The sequence below is a fragment of the Plutella xylostella genome, chromosome 18, assembly GCF_932276165.1.
Source record: "Plutella xylostella chromosome 18, ilPluXylo3.1, whole genome shotgun sequence".
NCBI classification, from domain to species: domain Eukaryota; kingdom Metazoa; phylum Arthropoda; class Insecta; order Lepidoptera; family Plutellidae; genus Plutella; species Plutella xylostella.
The window spans coordinates 4,208,216-4,227,762 of record NC_063998.1 but is presented as its reverse complement, the minus strand read 5'-3'; the positions used below and the strand labels follow the sequence as shown (position 1 = coordinate 4,227,762).

The following is a 19,547-nucleotide window of genomic DNA, read 5'->3' as shown; positions in this document are numbered from 1 at the left end:
CCAAAACGACAACTTTCGTTTGTGTTTTTAATTATTTATGGTTGGTCACACTGGTTTTATTTTGACATTCCACAGATTAGATTTCACTTGACATTGACAAGTTTTGGTTTCAGGTTTTCAGTGTTTTTGACTTTTGACCAGCCAAATTATTTCAAAAAAATGTTACAGAGACTTATGTTTACTAGTTTAAAAGTGAAATTTACGAGTAGAAATAAAAATTTGCTGTGCCGTTTACCTCTGCAAAGTGTTTCGTGTCATCAGTGCGGATTTAGGTTATATTCTAGTCAAAAAGTTTCAGTTTTACAAAATTCTTTCGAAAGGACCTTCAACAGACGAGGGTTATTTGGTGTCACAGTCAGGTACCACTCGAGCCAGGTTGATGCTCAAAACAAGAACGACAAGGTCGAGAGCTTAAAAAGTGATGTTTCTCATTCAACTTCTAAAAAGATTAATGTGAAGTTAAAGACGTCCGAATTAAAGAGATTGCTAGGCCTCGCCGAGCCCGAGAAATGGAAACTGACGGGTAAGCTACTAGTCCAGATGTACCGCCTCTTACATAATAGAGTTCAATCCATACTATGATTAAGAACTTCCTAAAATCACTCACATCCCCTGTTGTTAGGTGTTGGGTAAGATCCTGTGTGTAACTAGTTTCTATCAGAAACACTGAATTAATCAAATAATAATTATTGAGAACTTCTTATCTAACATCACCCTTATTTTGTATTTCAGGTGCCATTGGCTTGTTGATGATTTCATCGAGTGTGTCAATGGCTATACCATTTTCCCTGGGTAAGGTGTTGGACATCATATATGGCAGCTCCACAGGTCTGGGCCCCGCTAGAGACAAGCTGGATGCACTATGTCTCACTCTGTGCGGGGTGTTCCTGCTAGGTGCAGTCTGCAACTTTGGACGAGTGTACTTAATGTCTATATCAGGTAATTACTTGTACCTATTAATGTATGTACTAATTGTAGAGAATACTATCCATTGTTATTGTGATTAACAGTTTTCCTTAATCACATGTAATAAATATTTTTAGACATCTCTGCTACCTATTAATTTTGAAGCTAACATTTCTTGATGTGAATTAAAAACTAAATTTCATTATTTTTACAGGTCAAAGAATGACACAAACTCTACGCAAACAAGTATACACAGCAATACTGAGACAAGAAACAGCATGGTTTGGTAAAAACTCCACCGGGGAACTTGTCAATCGTCTGTCAGCTGATTCACAGCTGGTCGGAAAGAACCTTAGTCAGAATGTCAGTGATGGCCTCAGATCTCTGTTCATGGTTGGTGCTGGCACAGGAATGATGGTGAGTTCATGACAAATAGGTTTTTAAACAGATGTGATATGAGAAATATTAAAACAAGTATATTTTTAATAGTAAAGTTTATAGCACTAAATAATCACTATAGGAAGTTTATAAAATATTCTGCAAGATTGACACAAAGCTTATGAGAGTGAAAGATTATTATCAACAATGCTTGACCCCAAATTGGTGTTGCTGATAAGAAATATTTGTGCACTGTTTTAATCGGAATTTCTTATCACACCTATTGATGTTACATAATAGAGAGAGCCAATACACTGATAATATGAGTAAGTATAATAACAGACATAACTAAAGATTAAATTGGGATAAAAGCCAAAAGATTAAGCTGCTGTATGCCGGAAGCTGACACACAGGATTAACATGTAGGACACTTTCGTCTCCCAGAATTCCCTTGCGAAAACCTTATAGCAATATTTAGAGTTAAGTAATATTATAAATGTGAAGTTTGTAAACATAGATGGATGAATATTTGTAACTATTTCACATATATGAATATGTAATACTTCTGGACCAATTTTCATGAAATTATTGACTTGTTGCTTGTGGGAAGCTATAATAATATAATATTACTTACTTCAGTTGAATAAAAAAGGAACCCAACAATGGGAGGGAGTGCCTAAAACAACTGCTTATGGTCACTCAAGACCAATTGCACGTTGAAGTGACTATAACGTGTCCAACAACTGTTCACTTCCAGTTCTACATGTCCCCGTCGCTGGCCATGATCGGGCTGTGCGTGGTGCCGCCGGTGTCCATGCTGGCCGTGGTGTACGGCCGCTTCGTGCGCAGCATCACCCGGCAGCTGCAGGACGAACTCGCCCGGACCAGCGAGGTAACGTTATTATTACCTTTTGTGTGGTCCATATTTTCATTGACATTGACATCCAGAAGGGGCGCATTTAAGACAGACGTGACAAAAGTTTGACATCGCGCTCACTCACATCGCGCAGCATCAAGAGCGAGGGTGACGGAGAACTTTTGTCACGTCTTATTAGCGCCGACTGCTAGCCCTTCTGTATATTGTAGGTATACTCACTATAACTTCCGAAAAACGAGCTATATTGACCTCTTTGTACTCAGTACGCTCCAGTGGTATATTTTTAGATGCACCTTATAAATCATTCATTTACAACTGCGTAACTATTAAATTATTCCTAACATAGCTAAACAGCATTTGCATAATGTGACGAGTGGACAAGTAATGTACCTATGCTATGACCCCAAATGATTGTACTATTATGGTCTTTCAAAGCTGCATGATGTGCAAGCAACAATGAATATTTTGCATTTTTTTTCAGCTAGCCGAGGAGAAAATATCGAACATCAAAACTGTAAAAGCATTCAGCAAAGAGCAGATGGAAGCCGAGTCGTATGGTCATCGGATAGAGAAGCTTTTGCAACTAGCGTATAAGGAATCTTTGGCCGTCGGCAGCTTTTATGGAATGGTGAGTACTTTTTTTAACCTTATGGAAACTTTATTTTCTTCCACCCATTATTTATCTATTGATATTACGGGTTAAATTTTAAGGTATTAGGGGTTACATTCGTTAGACCCGACTGATTCGGAATTTTTATTATATCTACCTACTCGAAAAACAAGACTAAAATATTTCATTTCCTTTATGTTTCAGACAGGATTAGCTGGCAACACAATAATAATTCTAGTCCTTTACTACGGAGGTGGCATGGTGGCCACAGAACAGCTGTCCGTGGGCAATTTGACCTCCTTTCTTCTTTACGCGGCCTACGTGGGTATAAGTATAGGCGGCTTGAGCAGTTTCTATACGGAATTGAACAAGGGTATGGGAGCCGCGACCAGGCTTTGGGAGATCATGGATCGGCAACCCACCATTCCTGTTATTGGTACGTATATGTAACTGATAATTTTGTAGTATAGTCAGGGCTCTAGCAATGCTTGCACACCTTTTGTACCATCGGTGCGTTGTTTGCAAGAATAATTTTTGACGGCAGGATTCATTATACTAAGTAGGAAATGAATTCAAAATTTCTCAATTAATGACAATGATTTAAATGTACTTAAGTAAAACGCCCCACGATTTATTATTATAATAAACAAAATTGCTAGTATTTTTACCTGTAACGCCTACCTGCATCTACCTGTCAATCTTATATTTTTAGAAATTATTCGGCATTTAATTTTGTTTATTTTCGCAGGTGGCCTGAGACCGGCAATGAGGCCTAAAGGCGAAGTGACACTAGAAAACATAAGTTTCTCATACGAAGGTGCTCCCCTAATTAAAAATGTAAACCTGCACTTATTGCCAGGGAAGTCTATAGCGCTAGTAGGCAGATCAGGCTGTGGTAAGAGTACTATAGCAAGTTTATTGCTAAGATTATTTGATCCAGAAAAGGGAAGGATATTGCTTGACGGAATTGATATAAGAAATTTGGACCCTGTTTGGCTGAGAAGCCACATTGGATTTGTTAGTCAGGTATGTTTGTCTTTAATCAGAAACTTTTGTCTGTTGTTAACTTTTGACGACCGAATGGCGTAGTGGTTAGTGACCCGACTACTGAGCCGATGGTCCCGGGTTCGATTCCCGGCTGGGGCAGATATTTGTTTAAACACAGATATGTGTTCTCGGGTCTTGGATGTGCCCGTAAAATGGCAATAGGCCCGCCCCCTATTACATTGGGACTAACATAACACTCTGGCGAAAAGTGGGTGCAGCAATGCACCTCTGCCTACCCCGCAAGGGAGTACATTAGTACAAGGCGTGAGTGCGTGTTTTTTTTTTGTCTGTTGTTAATTAATTAATTAATTGTTCTTTTATTATTTTAATACATCTGGTATTTTTTTAGGAACCCGTATTGTTCACTGGATCAATAAAAGATAACATTTTATATGGAGCTATGGATGAAGAATTTGAAGTGGTGGATGAATCAAATAAGGTACGATTATAAAATATAGGTATCTAGACAAATATATTTTGAAGAATATGCGCATAATATGTATATCATTTATCATAAATCGCCAATCGTCGCTAATGCTTGCGGCTTTAGCCACTTGCGGATTAGCTGAATTGGCATTTACACGGTCGATTTTAGCCGCGCGGCAAAAATCGTGCGGCTTTAGTCACCCGTGTAAACCCTACTTACTCACTTCATCTTGCGTGTCAGTGTGGTGACATGGATGCTTTCCATTTTGCCACCTAAATTAAAAAACTTTGATAACATTTTGGCCTGGAGTACTTTGGCCGGAATGACTATTCCGTAGACAGGGAACATTGGTTTACTGACGAAGGCAATGCTTTATAGAAAGCCAATAGGCCATTCTAACATTAAACTTTCCCCCTACAGAAAGAGCCAGCCTGGCTGCTAGCGGCTCGCACGGCGCATCTTGAAGAGATAGCTCAGGAGAGCGCGGAGGGGTGGGGGCGGCAGGTGGGCGCGCGGGGGGGGCAGCTGTCCGGCGGACAGAAGCAGAGAGTGGCCATAGCTAGGGCTATTGTAAAGGTAACATAGATATTACAGTGGTGGCGAGACAGCTACTTTTAAATTTTTGGCCGGGTTTTTCAATCTAAGATACCAAGCTACTTTGGTTTACACAACAACATCGACAGCAACCGCTACACGAATTCGTTATTGACTTCGATAAACTCGTTCAACCAATCACAGGTCCGTATTTATGGTGGATCGCCATATAGTGACATTTATCTAAGTCGACAACGAACCCGTGTAGCTGCAGCAGTTAGCACTAGCTCGAGGAGATAGCTCAGGAGAGCGCGGAGGGGTGGCAGGGGGGCGCGTGGGGGGGGGCAGCTGTCCGGCGGACAGAAGCAGAGAGTGGCCATAGCTAGGGCTATTGTTAAGGTAATGTAGATTACGAGTTATGTATAGAAAATATGCGATTGCTCTGATGCGACGTCACGCAATCTCCTATAGATAACCAGCGAGTGGAAGCGAGACGGCTACATATACGATTTTTGTTGAAGCCTGTCCGGGGCTAGTTTTTCAAGCTAAAATAGCAAGCTAGTTTGGCTACACGGGTTCGTTATCGACGTCGATAAACTCTTTTAATGAGCATTCAACCAATCACAGTATATATTTAGTGACATTTATCTACGTCGATAACGGACTCGTGTAGCGGCAACAGAAGTACTAGCACTACAGTCTCTTTTTTAATCTCAGTTACTAAATTGAAGGATTTTGAACGGTTCATCAACAGTCGATTGTCCCGCGATTAAGTATCTTCTATTGGTAATGTAGTGAGTGATAAAAAATATTTACCAAATATGCCGTGTGTAGAAAATAATCCAAGAGGGCTTACATTATTCTTAACAAGCTTTGTACTTATACCCTTTTTGCAACACTCTGTATAGGTTGAGTAGGTACAGTAAAATATAGTTCCTAAACTAGAGACCTGATAGATTATGTAATACCTAGGTGTTACATAATGTTAAATGATATTATAGTATGTAGGTACTGTTCAATATGTTATAAAGGTTATCAAATACAGTTTTTACCGTACACAAATGAGTAATAATAAAAATAATTACAGACGTCGCGTAGACTTGTGGTATTTTGTAATAAAATACCTCTGCATAGGTATTTGTGCATTGTTGTTAATTTCCTACTTATTTGAAAAGTTTTGCAAATCCATTTCAACATTTATTACTTACCGCCCTTCTCCTATTTCTATGACTCGGCATTTTGACCTTGTTATTCTAATATTTCTGATACATTATCAAAAATGACAAGGTCCAAAGGTGCCTTCACAGTTACCGATTATGATCTTCAGTTTATTTATCAATTAGTGTGTTTAATCAAGATAATGATAAGTAAATGTAATCTTGTAAATTTTAACCACTACCGTAAACGAGGGGTGTTTTTTAATAGCATCCTATTTTGATCCTCGATGTAACAAACAGACTTCTTCAATAAACCGAAGCTGTCTAGCTGAAAATTCTAACCACTCCCGAAAATATAGGGTTTTCGACAGAGTTTTAATCAGTTTTTTACATAATTTAACACTGTTTTTATTTCCAGAACCCCAAAATCCTTATACTGGACGAAGCGACATCCGCCCTCGATACATATTCCGAGTATCTAGTCGACAAAGCCCTTAAGGACATTAGCAAAGACCGAACCGTACTCACCATCGCCCATAGACTCAGCACGATACAGAACGCCGATGAAGTGGCCGTTCTAGAGAACGGAGTGATCATGGAGAAAGGCCCTTACAACGAACTCATGGCGAAACCAGATGGCTTCTTCCGAGAACTCATCACTCACCAGACCTTCGCGTCCAAGTCGAAAACGCAAACCGAAGCACAACACGTCACGTAGTGTTTATTATATACGCTTTAGAGGTAAATTATAAAGTTTAGAACATAAGAATCGAGGCACATTTGTTGTTATATTTTGTTAATTAAATTGGGTTTTATAAATTAGTTCTTGTTGCTTATAGCTTGAGATGTGTTGAAGTTTTGCAATGTTACAGTTACATATCTGTCTCAAATGTAGTGACTATGATAGTTTTAATAGTAATAGTTTAATTCCAATAGGTTTGTGATAATAGTGTACCTACAGAGCAAATTTAAGGACAAGTTATAATTTTATATTAAACTTTAGTTCCGCGCGGGCATATTTATGGTGTAATTTGTATTTATAATGTGTTCAATAGATAAGATATATTTTATTTATTGACATTGATATTTTTAAATTGTACAGTAAGCATTTACATTATTTCTTTGAACAATAAAACGGTTTTTGTTACTTTGGACTTTTTATCTCTCAACCCGTGTAAGCTCAACCTATTTCACTCTAGACACCGACTCTAAACAAATAAAAGATAACAGTGTACCATAAAAGTTGATAATTGCTTGTATCGTTTATTTTTTATTGGTTAAAGTCGTATTTAGTAGTAAATAAACTAGGCGAGTATAGACTTTGGACTGTCGGTAGCGCGCGCCAACAATCCTCCCGTACTATCGGCACTTATAAGCGTACGCTTGGCGCGAAAACGCGTCCCGAAAATGTCACACATGAAAGTTTTACGCGGGAACCTCGCGCGGCAAATTCTTAGCGTTTCTAAACGAGGCAAGAAGCAGAAATGTGCAAGTTTACAGTTTTCGGACAGAAGTTTCGCGACGCAGACCGCGCCGGCCTCGACCCCCAAGAGTCTGGCGTCCCCTTGGGGGGAGATCCAAGTGGGGAACGAGACACTCACTGAACATGTGTTTAAGGATATATCGATGTGGGGCGACAAGCCCTCGGTGGTAAGTTGTTTGAGTTTTATTCAGTTTGTTAGTAAACAGTGCAGTTAGACATATGTGCCTAGTTATTTAGTGATTTCATTCAGTACTCCTCGCAGATCCATTCAGTCAGTCCTATACCTACATGTTTTGTAGTACCTACAGAAAATATCTTCAGTACTTATGTAGTTATTTAGTATTACCTCTACCACTTTAATTTAAACATACTCAAGATAGTTTTTTTAATTCAGGAATAATGGTTAATTTTACAGTCAACACCAATATAGGCTACAGGGCGCCCTTATCGCCAGTTTCTATTCAATAAATACCGTGGCCGAAAACTATTTCAAACAATAAAATCGCTTGCGAAAATAATTCACGATATCTCTAGCGGAAAATGTAATTTTCCTCAAGTCAGCTGCGCGTACCTATTGCAAACAATTTACCTAATGAAAACTGCACTTGAACTCGTGATCACTTCTATTAACATTGTCTAGTACAAAGTTCGCCGATGCAGTGATGCGAAACAAACGGGTGCATTCGAATACTCAGGTATAAAATGCAATAAGCAGACGCTATCGTTAATTAAAGTTAAATTTTAAACAATTAAATTACCAATTGTTTCATTTTGAAAACAGTTAAGTATAACTGGAAAATTTCTCTCGACACTTACCTACTACACTTTATGAAGTTGTACTGAATGATTCAAATATGCTGATGGAAACATATTAAAGGTGTGTCTAGTATAAATATACCATGCCAAGGCCTCCACAGGGCACTGCCAAGATACGGGCATTCTAAACATGAATGACCGTGATTCAGTTTATACAGTTACATTTCACATAAAACGTGAACTGATACATAATATTTATCTTGTTGTGCATGCACGTGAATGCATTTATCTAATAGATAATAAAATGCATACAGACAGGTACCTACACGTACTTACTTAGGTTGTATATGGGACAGTCATCACCAGTCATTGCTGTTGTTAGATATCTATTCCATCTATGAGGTGCACCCATTACTTAGTTAGTTACTATGCACCGAATCATTAATGCAAATACTGTAGGTATTTTGATAAACACTGCATTGATACAAACGCAGACATGACTGAAATACCGTAGTCTATATTACTATGAGCTGTGAGCGTTATCTATAAATACCTTCATCCGGCACTAGGATCGTGGTTACTCTGAAAACTGATCTAGTTAAACTGAAATTGACCTGAATAGGTCATTGGTCATTGATAATATTTCCATCTCTTCCCTTAGTTCTTGCCAAATATTTTTCTTGCTTCATTTTTATTCGACTTTAAATACTTTGGCAGTAAATAGGACTTTGCCCCCAATGTATCGTGTTGTATTTTTTGTTTGTTGTTACCTACCTACCACATTCGGGATGAAAATAAACATTGGCAGATATTTCGCCCTATTACAATTTGATGTTTCGAATCAATTAACTAATTCCTAATTGAGTGATGATTACCGATGATGGTGATTAAAATACGTAGTAAGTACTTATATGTATAGATAGTTCAAAAAATCGTAGTAATAACAAAACTATTCAGATACTTAGATATTTATTAATTTATAATGTAGATATCTACTCTATGATCTTCTTGATAAATAGGTGCCTAACAGATAGATTAGATATATACCTTCTGCAGGAAATAGGTATTGTATATGTAGGTATTGTAACTATATCTACATATTACGTACCTATTACTACCTATGTGTAGGAGAGGACATCAATTAAAGTAATTACTATGCACAACTAGGCATATAATAATTATACCTAACTACAAGCTAGACTGACATAAGGAGGTAGGTATGTAGGTACAATTTTACCTAAGTAAGTACATAGTATGTAGTAAGTATGTATCCACCTGTCCTGCTATGATTAACGAAATAGTCAGACATAGTGAGACGTTTACATATTTGCAGTCATTTAAAAATATCAACTTTGTCATTTAAAATCTGGCTTTGAATATACTGGACTGCTGAATGGCAACAGTGTGCGAGAAGTATAATCCATGGTTAGGTAAACCGTATCATCACTCTCCGTTGCATTGTAAGAACAACGTTACCACATCCTGAAACACATTGCACAACGGATGAGAATCCTTTAAGGATGCATGAGAGTTAGATGATGCTTTAAAAGTTTTTTTAGTAGTTATACCTACTTATATAGTGTTTTGTTTTTTGCTATAATAAAGTACCCAATCTCCATCCACCCCCCCACCAGACATGCGGCACCAGCGGCCGCTCCTACGACTACATGATGATGCGCATGATGATCGAGCGCTGCGCCGGCGCGTTGCTCGGAGCTCTGAAGCTGCAGCCGGGGGACAAGCTCGGGCTCATCCTGCCCAACCTGCCCGAGTTCGTGGTGCTCATCCACGGCGCCATGCGCGCCGGGCTGGTGGTCACGTTCGCCAACCCACTATATACTGAAGGTATGTACCTATGCTGATGCTGTTTTATAAAAAACAAAAGAAGACGGCTCCGCGCCCGGTTGCGTGGTGAGGTAATTTTACATGGAAAAACAAAAGACGACTTATCCGCGTCTGGGTGACATCTGACAACGCTCTACAGAGCGGAAGCTATGTAACATGTGCCTGTTTCACAACGTTTGGATAATGTAGTGCCGGGCTGGTAGGTTATAGTTACCTATTCCTATGCGTCAGATAAAATTCAGATTGTTCTTAGTGTGTCAGTGAAAAACTGTAACTTGGTGGTCACGTTCGCCAATCCCCTGTATACTGAAGGTGAGGTCTTTTTATGTGGAAAAGCAAAAGACTGTTCCGCGTTCGGTTGTCAACGCTCAACATAAAAGAAGCCTATGCTTCTATAAGCGGTGTAACATGTGCCTGTTGCACAACGCTTTGGATAGTGTGCCGGCCAGGTACCTAGGATATCCTATGCGTCAGATAAAATTCAGATTCTTCTTCTTCTTAGCGTGTCAGGGAAAACACTAGATAGGATTGGACTAGGATTAGCCAGTCAGAACAGCGTCAGTCGCTGACTACATTATGTAAGCTGCAGCCGGGGGACAAGCTCGGGCTCATCCTGCCGAACCTGCCCGAGTTCGTGGTGCTCATCCACGGCGCCATTCGCGCCGGGCTGGTGGTCACGTTCGCCAACCCGCTGTATACTGAAGGTGAGGTCTTTTTATGTGGAAAAACAAAAGAAGACTGTTCCGCGTCCGGTAGTCTACGCTCGACGCAGCGGAAGCGATACAACATAATAATATGTGCTGGTTTCACAACGTCTGGATAATGTGCCGAGCTGCGGTAGGTTAGGTACCTATTGCTCGCTGGTTACCCTGTAACCTGACGTAGGTACTGACTGCATGAGTGCTCGCTGTGTAACATGTTACTTTGCACCCCGTAACATTGGTCAGTACCTACCCACCTTTAGGGTTAGCCAGTCAGATTGGTTGTCAGTCGCTGACGGTAAAAGGTAACTAACCTTTAACTACAATGTTGTAAGGTACCTACCTAACTACTATTATCATAGTGTATATTAACTCTATATTTGGCCTAACAACTATAACATTACTAACTCATATCCAATAACACGTGTCCGGGAAGACACTAATCAGTGGTTCATCCTTGCGCCGCGATCTCACCTTGCTACTGTTTTTATATTCTCATGTACAACATATGGGTTAGGTATATTGTTAAATATATAAAAATAATTATTTAGAAAATATTTACGTGTATGTTATCATCATCATCAGCCATTCTGCTGACAGGGATACTGAACTAAATAGTAGGTATTATCTCGAAAGAGCAGACAAACGATAGACGCTTCTATCCGGGTGCTTGTTTACAGAAGATAACGCTAATAGGTACCTACTTAACTATCTCACACAAGTAAAATGCAAAAAGGCCAAGGACTAGATATTAAGGTAGGTAGGTAAGTAGTTAACTATATTCAATTATACTTACAGCGTACTATTCAGTAGTAGATCCAGATTTAAGGGTAGGTATCTAGTAAGTTTGTAAATAAAACACATTTGAAATGCATGCAATACATAGCTAATTAATTAGGTTCCATTAGGTTTATCGTTTTACGTTGATAACCCTAGCGTAGCCGAAATTCAGTGCAATACCTAAGTATTTTTGTAAAATTACAAACCTCTCTCGGATCTTTTACCTATTAAAACTAGTCCTCACGTTTTTCCTCCTCATATTTCCAGACGAAGTGAAGCGTCAGTTCGTGGACTGCGGAGTGAAGGCCATCGCCACCATCGAGATGTTCATGCCGGTGGCCACCGCCGTCGGGAAGGCGCTCAAGGACTACAAGGGCACCATCTGGGTGGGCGGCGAGGATGATAAGAATGAAGGTAGGAGATAATGGTTTTAGGTGGATTAGAGTGGCTTCAGTGGCCTATGACTGTGACGCTGCGTTCAAAAATTTGCTAGTACTGTGGCTGCGTAGGTGGCGCCATCTAGGAGTCTAGGAAGCACTAGTCAGAAGATTACCTTTAGAATACTTTAAAAAAATGTAACTCATATGTATGCCGTAGAACGATCGATGGGATAAACGAGCTCGAGTGGAACGCCCTTACCGATGCTGTCTTTAGTCAGGTAGCCGGTAGTGGTTATAGATGAGGAAGGCTGAAGTTCGATGATAGTTAATGTTTTGTCCCATTTATGGAGACGGTTTGAGATAGTTGGGAATATTTATAATTTCCTTTATTAGGAAAAAATAATATTCCTTGGATCTCCACAAAATTTCAAAACAACAAAACAACCAAAAAATCCTCCTCACCTCCAGGAGTATTCGGCCTGAAGTCCCTGCTGGTGGCGGACCACCAGGCTGACTTCCCTGACGTGAGTGCCGACGACGTCTGCCTGATCCCCTACTCCAGCGGGACCACTGGCATGCCCAAGGGGGTGATGTTGACGCACAAGAACCTGGTGTCGAATCTGAAGCAGATGATGATGCCCAAGATGATGAAATATGAGGGCGCTCCCGGTGAGTTATACGATAGGTATACTTGTACCTAACTATACTTTGTTCCATTGGTTGTAGAATATGAAAGACAGGACCCTTACTGTGTTGCAGTTATGCTACTTGCTTTGTCTATGCTATCACCATGCATATGCTATAATAAGTACCCTATAATGTAAGTCCTCCATATCTTGGCCAGGATCCAAAGCATATATAAACTTATATACACTCACGGGCAATGAAAAAGTTCCACTCTCAAAATGCCGACACGAAACAACCCCAATTTTTTCCAACATTTAATTTTAAATTTGAAAAAATTATTACAGTTTTTAGTTGGTAATATCCTAATGCTCTGTTAAATTTACTTCAATGTAGCAGAATGCGTCATTAAGCTAGCCTTTTCCGTTTAGGAGTAATTTGGTGCTTTTCTCAGTGGAACGTTTTCATTGCCCGTGAGTGTACTTAGTTACATATTTAATAACAACTTACCACCTTTTATTAATTTCAGGCAAAGGAGATGTGGTACTGACAGTACCACCGTTCTTCCACATATACGGTTTCAACGGAATCCTGAACTACAACCTCACTTTAGGATATCATGTCGTCACTATGCCAAGGTAAGAACAGACTTGATTTTTTATAATCTGTTCTATATTAATAATCATCACTTTTATCAATCATGTTAGAGTTAATGCTTACCTATAACCAGAAAACGAATCCCGTTGTTTGACCAACATACTAGGCATGTAGTGTCCGAATCCCGTTGTTTGACCAACATACTAGGCATGTAGTGTCTCTCTTATGCACTATGTACTAGGTAGTACTGGCCAGCACATCGGAGTTTGTCATATTTAGTCTGTCTGAAATCTGCCCACATACCTAATTAACACTATATATCTACTCTCTTCTCCACACATTCCAGGTTCACGGCAGAAGACTACATAAAGTGCCTAGTTGAGTACAAACCGACCACCCTCTTCGTGGTACCAGCTCTACTAGCCTTCCTCGCCACCCATCCGACTGTGAAGAAAGAACACTTGCTGTCTGTGGAGACAATCATGGTGGGAGCTGCCCCGACCACGGATAGTATGCTCGAGAAGTTCTTGCTTAAGTGTGAGAAGACTAAGGACGAGATTCGACTGTTGCAAGGTTGGTGGTTATGGATGGTCTTTTGGGTTTGGATTATGATGAGATAATTTTTTTTAACGCTTGAACTTATAATTCAGCTTTTGCTGCCACATGCCTAACTAGGTATAACTAATACATCTATGGTAACTCGTCTAAATTTCTTTATTGCCCTTATTCTGTAGAACGTATAAATACTTTAGGTTACCTACGTACCTATCTACTTATAGAGATTTTTCGATAATCGAAATTCGTGCATCACTATTCACTCTTGAGTCTTGTCGCATTGTAGACCTTTTGCTACTATACTAACGACTGTAAGTTCTACGATAGTAAGTAGGTAACTAAGAACGTAAGTAACTACCGTAGTGGGAGCAGCTCACTATGTCGGGTACATTGAGCTAAATAAAAAACTATTTTCTCACAAAAATCCTCCCAACTTCCAGGCTACGGCATGACAGAAAGCTCGCCCGTCACCCTGATGACTCCCTACGTATACCCTTACAACAAGGTGGGGTCGGTGGGCCAGCTGGTGCCGAGCACGTCCGCGCGCGTGCTCTCGCTCACCACGAGGGAGATGCTGGGGCCGCACAAGAGCGGGGAGCTGCTGCTGAAGGGACCGCAGGTTCGTTGAAGTAGCTAACATAAGGTCTAAGGCCGACCGCGCACTAGGCGGCTAGCACGGATTCTTATATATTTTACGAGCTACCGCATTCCGGTCAGGCTGCCTAGACTAGGGTTTGTCACCGTGATTAACCGGATTGGCCAAGCAATCCGCTTTTTTTAAACTACGTGATGAGTAGGTATATTTATAGTGACCTGCTCGACAACTCGGTCATAAACTACAGGCACTATACCGTCAGCCAGACATATGGAATCCATGGAGCAGTGGATCGAGCCGCTGTAGCTAATGCCCAATTAGCCAGTCAGAACAGCGTCAGTCGGTGACTGCTGTACCTGTATATGCAGAAAGGTGATACGCAACTCGAGGGTGCTCTTTTCGTGCACCGCAACACCTTTATTCGGATACCTACCTACATATATTTTATGATTTCCAATTCTCACCAACTAAACGTCAACTCCACCCTATTCCAGATAATGAAAGGCTACTGGAACAACGAGAAGGCTACCAAGGAGACGGTGGACGAGGACGGCTGGCTGCACACCGGCGACGTGGCGTATTACGACGACGAACACTACTTCTACATCGTGGACCGGACTAAGGAACTCATCAAGGTCAAGGGGAACCAGGTATGGGTATTATGCTGATGTAGAAATAGGTGGAAGTCAGTGGAACGGTTGGCTTGATAAGTAGCTAGTTTTGTACCTTGTCCGGTCTCGCCCATGTTGTAATTTTAAAATGAGTATGCAGTTTGTGAAATGATAAAAGTGTATAGATACTTTTGAAGCTGTACTAAACTATCTATGTGATGATGCAAATCAGTGCCTCGATTTACTTAACATAACGCCAGCTGCATCTCACCGATCGGATTTACATGAAGTTGCCTCAGAATAGGACCTCTAGGAGTGCTCAGGCATGGATGTCAAATTAGAGTGGGGGCATGATCAAATTTAAATTCCATAAGGGCAGTGATAGGGACAGGGTACTTCGGAATTCCCAGTCTAAGTGTTATCTAGAATATAGACGTTTAGTAATATCCACTGTTTTCTTTATTCAGGTATCGCCAACGGAAATCGAGAGCATTATCATGGAGAAGCCAGAAGTGGCCGACGTGGCGGTGGTGGGCGTCCCGCACCCGCTGGCCGGGGAGGTGCCCAAGGCATTCGTCGTCTTGAAGCCGAACCACAAACTCACCGAGAAAGATATCACGGACCTAGTGGAACAGAAGCTAGCCAAGTACAAACACCTCGAAGGTGGTGTTGTATTCCTAGAAACTATCCCTAGAAATGCTGCTGGAAAGATCCTCAGGAATGAACTCAAAGTCTTAGGATCTTCTGGCAAGCGCAAGTAATGCAGTAGATATTTTGTTATTTAGTAGTAAATGTTGTGTAAGATTTTGTAAATAGTATTAATATTAGATGATGGATAGCATTGTTACAGTTTGCTCAATGTGAGATATTAGTATTAAATGATTAGAGTAAGATGTTAAAATATGTAAGAATATAAAAAAAGTTAAATAAAGTCACGAATTTTTACAAATTCATTGTTTTATTTCACATACAAATATAATTAAACTAAATTATAATCTTAAAATCATAAGTTTCTAATTTGATATAAAAACTCGACTATCACACCACAGTTATTCAGATTCAGAGTATGTCTAGCTTCATCTGGGTTCAGGAATACAGTCATTCAGTCTGAGGAAATTACACACAACAAATTCCAACTTATTCATTAGTAATGCCATTGCCATGCTATGCAAATCTTACTTGTAATTCAATAATTTTAAGTTGAGGTAAATTGATAAAGATTAGGATGCCCCTTATTATTTTGAGCTTCAAATATGGTAAGTCATGGTATTCCTAATAACAGTTAATCCATTTAAGATTCAACCTTTTCTGGTTCAGCTTCTGCTACTACTTCTGGTTTTGGCTCTTCTGGTACTTCTTCCTTTGTTTGTGTTTCTACTGGCACATCCTCCTTCATGTCAACCTCAGGGACTATTTCAGGAGATTTTGGGGGCAGTTCAGCCACAACAGCAGGTTCTGTTTCTGTTACCTGAGGTATCTCTGATTTGACATCTGATATTGAATAATCTTCAGATTGAATAACTTGTGGTGGTTCACTTTTGATTTCTTCGTCACAAGGCTTTTCTGGTTCTGGAGTAGCTTCTTTAACTTCCACTTTCTCTACTTTTGGTGGCTCATCAGTTATAATTTCAGATTGATTTGAGTCTTCTTGTGCAGGCATACTACTCTCACTGTCATTTTTAGGTGAATTACTGCTTCCATCAGTAATATCACTGGACGAAGAGCTTTCCTCACTGGAGGTGCACACTTCAGATATTAGTTTGGGCTCAATTATTTCATCCTTGTTAGAGTCTGAGCTGCTATCATCAAGTGTTTGAGGCTGCTGAGGTTCAATAACTGGCTCTTTCACTTCAGGAGGTATGGCCACTGGTGTGGGCGCTATGATTTCCTGTTCTGGTTTAGTTTCTATTGATTCTACTGAAGCCTGCTTTATGAGCTTCTGTTCTGTCATTTCAGCATCATCAACAGTAATTTCAGGGATTACAAGAGGGGCTGTAGTTTCAGCTGTGGCAACGTCAGTTGGAGTTTCAGAGCTTTCTATTTCCATTTTTGGCTCTTCTGAAGCAGTTGGTATGCTTGGGGGCTCTGTAATGTCAGCTTTCTCCTCAGTTACAGGTTTATTCACGAGACTTGGAGCATCACCAGCAGCTTTGTCAACTTGTTCATTGGCAACATTGAGCTCAGGAGGAGTAACTGATTCATATTGTGCAGCAGGCTTTTCTTGTACACTTTCCATCGGCATTTCTTCTTTGGCTTGAAGTCTCGCTTCAATATCATCTACTGAAATGTGTGCATCAGATGAGCTGGGCTGTGGCTCAGCATTTTGCTTCTGTTCAGCATTTTCTTTCCAAGACATGTCTTCCATCTCTACATCGACATTGTATTCGGAATTATTATCAGAACCGTTCACAAGTGGCTCTAGGGGGTCTCCATTCTCGAGCTCGGCATGACGCAAGTGTCCTGGCTCCCGGGTGCTCACAACTAGGATGTTCTTCTCTACCGCACGCATGAACTTGTCTATTCTATTGTACTGCTTACGGGGATATGTCAGCAACTCACAAATTCGCTGTACAGTAAATGGAGCTGCAGTGAAGGCGTCAAGTCTTTCAAGAAGCATATTTTTCATTATGTCGTAATTGAATGGATCTACGTTTGGATAAGGTGGTATGTCTAAACCTGGAGTGGTTTCGTAGAAGTCGGTTATAACATTGAGAAGCTTTTCCTTGAATAAACTCTTCACAAGCGACCATTGGTAGACTGGATCACCGGTTCGTGCTACGTACGCTAAGTATTCATTGAGTTCCTGCGGTATAGACTTGGGCTTACGCTTTGAAAATTCTTCTAGGAAATGCAGGATCTCTTCAGCGTTTTCCATAATGATAACTGAATTACGAACAATTATGTATTTCACTAAACAAAGGGATTTTTATGAAATTAATGTTTTACTGAATCACTCGCAAACACACACACGCACGCATAGACAAGACAGAGATAGACAGTTTTATTTTTAAAATGGAAGTAGTGGAATAGACAATACTGTTTTTTCCACAGATAAGAAATTTACGAATGACTTGGCTCAGAATAATGAGAACGATACAGATAAATATTGCTTTTTTTTTATAACTACTAATCCTACTCAAATCCTACTATAATGGCGCATCCACACATGCCGCCAGGTTTCAGACCGCCTAGCGCCTTGCCACTGAATGCAGGCCGCCGGCTTTACCCGAAACCAAAAGCCGCGCGTGCCACGGCTGAGATGCGGCAAATGCTGGCGGCACGGGCGCCGGCCATGCCACCGGCCGTGTCGCCGGGCATGTGTGGATTCGCCATAAAAGACTGGCATAAATGTTTGACACGTAATCACGGACCGATGATGATGATCTAAATTTTACCCATGGATGATTTTACCCAATTTTACCATTGACAAATCTCAGAATAAGTCATTAAAACCTGATCTGTGAATAAATTACAGCACTGACATTTCCATCATATGATTTGTCAGTTTGACATTTTGTTTATTTTGTGATTTTCCGTAAAAAGTTACAAAAATTCGATAAAACTACACAATTATCATCCCCGGAGATATAATTAAACTTTAAATAGATAGAAGTATCGTATTAAAGCATTCACAATGAACACCCTACTTCGGAGGAATCTTTTCTCAGTCTACAACAACACTTTGAGGCTATCCGCTCGTACCTTCGCTGCAGAAGCTAATGTGAACGAGAAGATTGATAAATTAGTAAAGAACAACAAAGTCGTAGTGTTCATGAAAGGTGTCCCGGACGCGCCGCGATGTGGGTTCAGTAACGCGGTCGTGCAGATCATGAGGATGCACGCAGTTCCTTACGAGAGCCACGACGTCCTCTCTGACGAGGCCATTCGGCAAGGTACACACGCTACTACTGTACTGTTTATTCAAATGATTCTATAATTATTACAATTATTAACTATTCAAATTTATTCACCCAACTGACTGTTTTACATTCAGGAATCAAGGACTACTCGAATTGGCCGACAATACCGCAGGTGTTCATAAACGGTGAGTTCGTCGGAGGCTGCGACATCATGCTGCAGATGCACCAGTCCGGGGAGCTGGTGGAGGAACTCAAGAAGGTCGGCATCAAAAGCGCGCTCCTCACCGCCGAAGAGAACAAACAACAGTAAAGTATGAGTAGTCTTCCTTTACCTAGGTGTATTTAATTTAGGCATAGGCAAGATGTTTGGGGCATAATCATGATTATGTAAAGTTTGATAACAAGGAGTGCTAACCAAATTGTTGGTTAATGATGTTTTGAATATCTTATCTTTATTAGTTCATGTTGGCTTATAATATTTGACCTCCTTGAACCTAGCAAATGTAATTTAAAATTAATTAGGTAATGCCGAAAATCTGTTGATTTATAATCTTAGATCAATTAAGTGATGGCCCCATGTTTTTTGCTTTTTCTTCATAGAAAGGACAAGCTCAACTATAAGCACTATTGTACTGTATATTTAGAGTATCTGTTTTTGTTATGTAATAATATGTAGTTACTTATATGATTTTAATAAATAAAATGTTAGTGATTCATATCAGACATTGTTTTTAGTCTACCACATCATCACAAATCTGATTATCACTTTGATACCAATGAGCGAAGATTAATGATAAAAATAAATAACACACCATATACATTTT

The 19,547-nt window shown here is 40.1% G+C and overlaps 4 protein-coding genes across 6 annotated transcripts; 3 read left to right on the top strand and 1 right to left on the bottom strand.

Annotated features, from left to right (window-relative positions):
- The first annotated feature begins 82 nt into the window (after positions 1 to 82).
- Positions 83 to 7,083, top strand: LOC105398694 (ATP-binding cassette sub-family B member 10, mitochondrial). The gene is made up of 10 exons (XM_048627206.1): positions 83 to 523; positions 733 to 939; positions 1,121 to 1,323; positions 2,042 to 2,176; positions 2,643 to 2,789; positions 2,976 to 3,207; positions 3,520 to 3,797; positions 4,168 to 4,257; positions 4,666 to 4,821; positions 6,355 to 7,083. The coding sequence occupies exons 1-10, from the start codon at positions 160 to 162 to the stop codon at positions 6,652 to 6,654; spliced, it is 2,112 nt and encodes a 703-aa protein (XP_048483163.1). The 5' UTR covers positions 83 to 159; the 3' UTR covers positions 6,655 to 7,083.
- A 106-nt stretch (positions 7,084 to 7,189) lies between these two features.
- On the top strand, positions 7,190 to 15,806 carry LOC105398700 (probable 4-coumarate--CoA ligase 1). 3 transcript variants are annotated; one of them, XM_011570863.3, is made up of 9 exons: positions 7,190 to 7,586; positions 9,810 to 10,020; positions 11,769 to 11,915; positions 12,350 to 12,550; positions 13,035 to 13,143; positions 13,449 to 13,675; positions 14,098 to 14,276; positions 14,747 to 14,902; positions 15,331 to 15,806. In XM_011570863.3, the coding sequence occupies exons 1-9, from the start codon at positions 7,344 to 7,346 to the stop codon at positions 15,622 to 15,624; spliced, it is 1,767 nt and encodes a 588-aa protein (XP_011569165.3). In that variant the 5' UTR covers positions 7,190 to 7,343; the 3' UTR covers positions 15,625 to 15,806. The 3 variants fall into 3 exon arrangements, with proteins under 3 accessions (XP_011569165.3, XP_048483165.1, XP_048483164.1); XM_048627208.1 differs by lacking the exons at positions 7,190 to 7,586; positions 9,810 to 10,020 and adding an exon at positions 10,301 to 10,332; XM_048627207.1 differs by lacking the exons at positions 7,190 to 7,586; positions 9,810 to 10,020 and adding an exon at positions 10,578 to 10,724.
- Positions 15,791 to 17,854, bottom strand: LOC105397192 (serine/threonine-protein phosphatase 4 regulatory subunit 2). The gene has a single exon (XM_011569204.3). It carries the CDS (start codon positions 17,736 to 17,738, stop codon positions 16,155 to 16,157), a length of 1,584 nt encoding a protein of 527 aa, XP_011567506.3. The 5' UTR covers positions 17,739 to 17,854; the 3' UTR covers positions 15,791 to 16,154.
- A 512-nt stretch (positions 17,855 to 18,366) lies between these two features.
- Positions 18,367 to 19,441, top strand: LOC105397191 (uncharacterized monothiol glutaredoxin ycf64-like). Its single transcript, XM_011569203.3, has 2 exons — positions 18,367 to 18,756; positions 18,858 to 19,441. The coding sequence occupies exons 1-2, from the start codon at positions 18,498 to 18,500 to the stop codon at positions 19,031 to 19,033; spliced, it is 435 nt and encodes a 144-aa protein (XP_011567505.3). The 5' UTR covers positions 18,367 to 18,497; the 3' UTR covers positions 19,034 to 19,441.
- The last annotated feature ends 106 nt before the right edge of the window (positions 19,442 to 19,547 follow it).

Excerpts from the sequence above, each read along its gene's own strand:
- LOC105398694 (XM_048627206.1), top strand. The coding sequence starts at position 160 with ATGTTACAGAGACTTATGTTTACTAGTTTAAAAGTGAAATTTACGAGT. Across the intron at positions 1,324-2,041 it reads GTGCTGGCACAGGAATGATG|TTCTACATGTCCCCGTCGCT; the intron begins GTGAGTTCATGA and ends GTTCACTTCCAG. Across the intron at positions 4,822-6,354 it reads TAGCTAGGGCTATTGTAAAG|AACCCCAAAATCCTTATACT; the intron begins GTAACATAGATA and ends TTTTATTTCCAG.
- LOC105398700 (XM_011570863.3), top strand. The coding sequence starts at position 7,344 with ATGTCACACATGAAAGTTTTACGCGGGAACCTCGCGCGGCAAATTCTT. Across the intron at positions 12,551-13,034 it reads GAAATATGAGGGCGCTCCCG|GCAAAGGAGATGTGGTACTG; the intron begins GTGAGTTATACG and ends TATTAATTTCAG. Across the intron at positions 14,277-14,746 it reads TGCTGCTGAAGGGACCGCAG|ATAATGAAAGGCTACTGGAA; the intron begins GTTCGTTGAAGT and ends ACCCTATTCCAG.
- LOC105397192 (XM_011569204.3), bottom strand. The coding sequence starts at position 17,738 with ATGGAAAACGCTGAAGAGATCCTGCATTTCCTAGAAGAATTTTCAAAG.
- LOC105397191 (XM_011569203.3), top strand. The coding sequence starts at position 18,498 with ATGAACACCCTACTTCGGAGGAATCTTTTCTCAGTCTACAACAACACT. Across the intron at positions 18,757-18,857 it reads TGACGAGGCCATTCGGCAAG|GAATCAAGGACTACTCGAAT; the intron begins GTACACACGCTA and ends TTTTACATTCAG.